This window comes from Physeter macrocephalus, chromosome 20 (assembly GCF_002837175.3).
Source record: "Physeter macrocephalus isolate SW-GA chromosome 20, ASM283717v5, whole genome shotgun sequence".
NCBI classification, from domain to species: domain Eukaryota; kingdom Metazoa; phylum Chordata; class Mammalia; order Artiodactyla; family Physeteridae; genus Physeter; species Physeter macrocephalus.
This window is the reverse complement of record NC_041233.1, coordinates 72,563,184-72,569,454: the sequence shown is the minus strand read 5'-3', so window position 1 is coordinate 72,569,454 and position 6,271 is coordinate 72,563,184. Positions and strand designations below refer to the sequence as shown.

The 6,271-nt window shown below is 48.0% G+C and overlaps 1 protein-coding gene across 1 annotated transcript; it reads left to right on the top strand.

The window, feature by feature from the left end:
* The first annotated feature begins 366 nt into the window (after nucleotides 1-366).
* Nucleotides 367-1,521, top strand: PRLHR (prolactin releasing hormone receptor). The gene has a single exon (XM_024121620.1). The coding sequence runs from the start codon at nucleotides 368-370 to the stop codon at nucleotides 1,478-1,480; it is 1,113 nt and encodes a 370-aa protein (XP_023977388.1). The 5' UTR covers nucleotide 367; the 3' UTR covers nucleotides 1,481-1,521.
* Nucleotides 1,522-6,271: the final 4,750 nt, after the last annotated feature.

Genomic DNA, 6,271 nt, shown 5'->3' with positions numbered 1-6,271 from the left:
GTGGGGGCTCTAAGTAGAGTAGAAGGGAGGGAGGGAGGGAGACGCAAGAGGGAAGAGATATGGAAACATATGTATAACTGCTTCACTTTGTTGTAAAGCAGAAACTAACACACCATTGTAAGGCAATTATACTCCAATAAAGATGTTTCAAAAAAAACACCTGTGCACGTCTAACTGCTAGATTTAATTTTGCAGAGGTAGGGGTGACGGCTCTTTAAATTTTGTTGTTATTTATTGTGGCCAGTCATTCCAGAGGAATATTTGGGTCACTGAAGTGTGTGTGTGTGTGGAGGGGCGCAGTTGGTGTAGGAGGGGGCGGAGAGAGAATGGGAAGTGACGGACTTCGGTTCTCTTCGGACAGGTGGCCATGGCCTCGTTGCCGACTCAGGGTCCCGGGGCCCCCGACTTCTTTTCTGGGCTGCTGCCGGCGGCCTCAGCCCCGGCCAACCAGAGCTCAGAAGCCTTGGTGGGCAATGGGTCGGCGGCTGGTCCGGGCGCTCAGGCCATCACGCCATTCCAGAGCCTGCAGCTGGTGCATCAGCTGAAGGGGCTGCTCGTGCTGCTCTACAGCATCGTGGTGGTCGTGGGGCTGGTGGGCAACTGCCTCCTGGTGCTGGTGATCGCACGCGTGCGTCGGCTGCACAACGTGACCAACTTCCTCATCGGCAACCTGGCCTTGTCGGACGTTCTCATGTGCACCGCCTGCGTGCCGCTCACGCTGGCCTACGCTTTCGAGCCACGCGGCTGGGTGTTCGGCGGCGGCCTGTGCCACCTGGTCTTCTTCCTGCAGCCCGTCACCGTCTATGTGTCTGTGTTCACGCTCGCCACCATCGCGGTGGACCGCTACGTCGCGCCGGTGCACCCTCTGCGCCGGCGCATCTCGCCGCGCCTCAGCGCCTACGCGGTGCCGGCCATCTGGGCGCTGTCCGCGGTGCTGGCGCTGCCGGCCGCCGTGCACGCCTACCACGTCGAGCTCAAGCCACACCGCGTGCGCCTGTGCGAGGAGTTCTGGGGGTCCCAGGAGCGCCAACGCCAGCTCTACGCGTGGGGGCTGCTGCTCGTCACCTACCTGCTCCCCCTGCTGGCCATCCTCTTGTCTTACGTCCGGGTGTCGGTGAAGCTCCGCAACCGCGTGGTGCCGGGCTGCGTGACCCCGAGCCAAGCCGACTGGGATCGCGCGCGACGCCGCCGCACCTTCTGCCTGCTGCTGCTGGTGGTGGTGGTGTTCGCCGTCTGCTGGCTGCCCCTGCACGTCTTCAACCTGCTGCGGGATCTCGACCCGCGCGCCATAGACCCCTATGCCTTCGGGTTAGTGCAGCTGCTCTGCCACTGGCTCGCCATGAGCTCGGCCTGCTACAACCCCTTCATCTACGCCTGGCTGCACGACAGCTTCCGTGAGGAGCTACGCAAGCTGTTGCTCACCTGGCCCCGCAGGATCGCGCCGCACGGCCAGAGCATGACAGTCAGCGTGGTCATCTGATGGCGCTGCGCCCGGCCGTGGGGAGCTCCATGTCCGCTTGTCTCCGAGGATGCCCACCCGAGGCCGGACTGGAGAGCTTGTTCTAGAGCTGAGCTAATACTAAGCCAATAAGGGGCAAAGCTTCCAGCCCAGCCTTCTTGTCCAGCTGTCTTTCCTCGTCTTGTGTCTTTTGTAAAATGCTGAGTGGGCTTTGTTGAGAGTCTCGTGCTGTGCTTGGAGGAGGCCGGGGAGAGGAAAAGAGGATTTATTATTTCCTCCGTTTGCCCTTGAAGGCCAAACAAAGCTCGCTCTTCTGGTTCAGAACAGTATTTCAGAACCGTAGCTGTCTTCCCTGCTTTCTCTTTTGCTTGCTCAGTGGGGAGATGAAGGAACAACGGGCAGGGGGTCTAAATGGCTTTGTTGGGGTTGGTAAAGCTTTTCAGGTTGCCTTTTAAAAGGGGCTCAGCCGAGATACAATTGCTTAGTCAATTTGAACCCATTAATTTCTGGGATTCCAGGGAAATATGTACTACAAATCTACATCTAGGATCTCAGCATTTCCCGAATAAGACCTTTATATGCCAAAGGGGTTTTAATTTTAAATCCACTTGAATTTATAGTACAAAAACACTTACAAACCATCTTTCAAGAGGTTTTGCTACTGTTTTCCCTCCTCCTTATCCCCCAATTTCTATTTGAAAATGATGAGATTAATTAGTCGATGCAGATATAGATACATAGGGATAAAGAGGGAAAGGTTCAAATCGTTTAAGGGGATATATAACTGCATAAGACAGACATCCTATCCGTGTGTATGTTTGTATATACACACCCAGTGTCTGCTACAAGGCAGGCACTCAAATATTTGGTTTTCGGGATACTCAGTGTAAGCTGTGTGCCATAGCATGCTCTTTCATGATCTCGCAACAGATCAACAGCTGTCAACTGACTGCTCAGCACCTGCTCTGTGGTGACACACTTGGAACACGATCAACTCAGAATATAAGGACTGGGAGAAGCTTATTTAAATCCAGAACCGAAAAATAAACTGCCACCTACAGGATACACAGATCAAACACTTAATTCCTTTCAGGGTGAAGGGAAGAGGTGAAGACTGTTGGGCCATGACACCAGGCTGCTAATCCTTACCTTAACATCCCAAGAGCTCTTTAAATGAGGAGAAGAGCCCTGGGACAAGGGTTTCCACATTGATGTTGGAATAATGACAGTGGCAGTGAAGGCAGGAGTCTTGGGAAATGATACATGATATGCAGCTGTCAGATTAGCCCTTGTGGCATATAGGCCATGGACTGGTATCTGCAGCCATTCAGTTACCAACTGGAAGATTCCAGTACTACTCCAGCACTTAAACAGCAGAACCAGTGTTTTCCCACCTCTCCCCTTCTCTTACTCTCAATGAGCTCATTCACTCATTAAAGTGTGCCCCGAAAGGAAGGGAAAGAGGGGGTGATTTGGGGGTGACAAGGATTATATCCTGTTATACTCTGATGTCAGTAACCACAATGGAAGAGTCGTTCCATGCGTCGCTGGGCTAGTTAGCAATATGAGTCTTTAGTACTTATATGACTAGACTTTTCACAGTATGGGGAAGGGCAGGAAAAGGCTGGAGAAGGGAAAAGGCAGGTGAACTTGGGAGATGCCATTACCTCTGGCAGTGGCGCTAAAACTAACTTTCAGCTTCGTCTGTGGATTTAGAGAACAAAGAGCCTGTGCTCTAATAATGTGGCCCACGCTCAGCATGATGTCACTCTCCCACCCCAAATTAGCTCATCTCCCAGCATCCCAGGGACTCATTCCTGTGCTTCCAGCAGCTCTACTGTTTGGGAGACTCAAGGCTAGACATTTCCTGTTTCCTCAGATCATTCTTTGGATGGGTGTGTGTGGAGACGGGAGGGATTGGGGGAAGGGGTGGAAGTAGTTGGGGGAGGAGTCTGATTAATTGTGGTCTCTTCACCGGAGGGTTTAAGTCACTGGTTCTCAGCCCTGGCTGCTCCTAGAATTACCTGGGGAGCTTTCAAAAACCATCAGTGCCTAGATCCTATCCCCGGAGAGTCCAGTTGATTTGAGATGGGGGCTGGGCATCAGCATTTTTCAAAGCACTTCAGGTGATTTTAACGTGCATCCAAGGTTAAATGCCTTAAGGATTATTCTCTTTCTAATGAACCTCAGAAACATCTGAATGAAGCTTTGGGAATACTCTATTAGCCTTTAGACAATACCTGGTGGAGCACATAGAGGTAAATCCTATAATCAATATATAGGTATCCATTCAACAGTTTCCTTACACATCTACGTGTAAGGCTCTGTATGAGTCCAATCAGCAGTTGTGTTTTTTTTTTTAAGTATTGTCATTCAAATTTAGGTCAATGGTGTTATAAAGTTATACACCATGAATTATTCCAAATCCTGGTTGCTGGCATGTTAAAACAATTGAAATGTTCCCTGGTAGTTTAAGTCAACTGTGAGAGGAAAGCGTTCCCATTAATTACTAGAAAAGCTCCCACCAGTTTCTATCATGCCTACAACTTAAGTTAAAAAGAATTTTTCTTTAACATTTATGTGGACTTTATGGAGAGCCTAAAGAGGCTGGAGAATTGTGTTTATAAACATCTTTACAAATTATGCAAATTGGCACCTGAACAGCAACTAATTAATTCTTACCCTATCTGACTACAAAACAAACTGATCAAACAGATCTCTCAGAAGTGAGTCCTAGAGAAATCCACAGAGGGTTGAGGTAGAACTTTTAATTTAATATAGTAGTTCATTTTAGTTAATACCAAGTATCCAGCCCTTTTCCTGCAAGGAGTCGTAAAGCTGGGAATGGAGCCAGCCTGGTACTTGGCACCAGCCCTTTCTGAGGCTGATGGGAGGTTCTGTACTCCTCTTCACAAGTGTTGTCACCAAGTCCTACTTTTGGCAGTCAACCAATAGATTTATTTCACTAAATCGGCTGGGGGCTGTTTCAATATGTGTTGGCCACAGTTACCTGGAAATAGCAACTGTGAGAGATGCTAAGGTAACTATTCCAATTGATGTAACGTTTCTGAATTTTTGTTCGTGTGGATTTTCAGTCTGCTCTTCTACTGGGGGTGCTAAGTTCCAGGTTTATTTTCTCAGGTAGGCTAGTTCACCACCTCTGTCCTGTGGCTTGCATTCCTGAATACCTAGTAGTCTGGCAAATATAAGTAAGGCACAGAGCTGACATCAAGGGGACCCAGGCGAGAGTGTGGCTAGATCTGGGAGTGAACCAGGGTCCATCCCCCCCAGATGAGAGGTTAGGAGCACCTTGATTCCCCAAGGTACGTCCCTGATTGATTTCCTTTCAGGCACTGATGTCTTTGTTATGTGCATAAGATGTATCTGTGGCTGGCTTCACTGTGTGAAGCTCTTCAGGCTGGGGCTTGTACTGTGTTTCACACATTGTGGGTTCTCAATAAACATTAAATCCGTAGAACAGTCTCCAGCCGTGAGATTAATAAACTAAGCCAGCTACACACACAGGGTAACCACACAACCTCAGGATGGCCAGGATCAATGCAAGGATAAATCATGCCAAGGAAAACATGCTACTCAATCTAAATTTGTCAATTCCAGCTAATTCCAAGAATGAACTGTTCATTTGGGGCCTCTGACCCCCTGGCCCCAATCTAAGTAGTGATAGCATTTCTGTACATGGCACCAAGCTCTGTGTTCTCCGAGACTGCAGGTGTTTAAATCCGATGGTCCGTCAGAGGGAGAGTAGAGAATTTCATGCTTAATTTCTATATCATCATAAATCTGAATCATTATTTAAATGTTAGCATTTAATCACCCACTTCCACCTATGACTTGAGAAATTTAAAAACGTTCAACACGTGGGTCTGTAAACAAAATTTAATCATCTACATTCCAAAACCTTCATGATAGCATCATAAACAGAATTTTCTGGTACATCTAAACTAAGACTTAAAAATGGATTTATGCATACCTTTCCAGGGATTTTTTTTGCAAAGTGAGAGAAGACAGTATACAGATGTTGAAAATGTAAAATATTTATTTGGATGGATGAAAGTTGCAATCTTGATTTGTTAAAAGACTGTACATTCCCAGTCAGTCTTTGGAAGTAGAAAGCCTTATTTTGAAAATTGACTGTGTACACTTCTAACAGGTTTTGAATTGTTCTTCTCTGTTTTCCAAGTCAGTTCCTCTTCATTTCCCACTATGTTTCTATTCTGCCTTTTTTTAGTTCTATTTTTCCTTATCATCTATAAATACCTCTGATCTGAAGCTCCCTCCACCCCAGTGAAGGGGAGGTGGTGGGATTCAAGCATCTATTTTCTGGTGAATCATGCTGGGGAGACACCCTGGCTAATCCCCTTGCGGAGGGCAGGCTGCAACAAACGTGGCAAGGGCCGCTGCTTGTTGAATTTCCAGGGCACTGTGGGGTCTGGGAGCTCATACAATTAATGTTTCACAGACAAGCGCCAGGCAGGGGTGGATAACAGGAGTTTGCACAGAATCTCCGCAGGGCCCCTGACATGATAAATCTCATGCAGAGCTTTCAAGAAGGCCCCAACAACGAAAGGTCAAATGTGTTTCATTTTTATGTTTGGGGCTATAGCGAGGAAACCTGAGCCAGAAAAAACAAAGGACAGTCTCCTCTTTATATATTTTTAAAATTTTCATTTATTTTTCATTTTTGGCTGTCTTGGGTCTTCTTTGCTGTGCGTGGGCTTTCTCTAGTTGCGGCGAGCGGGGGCTGCTCTTCGTTGTGGTGCGCGGGCTTCTCATTGCGGTGGCTTCTCTTGT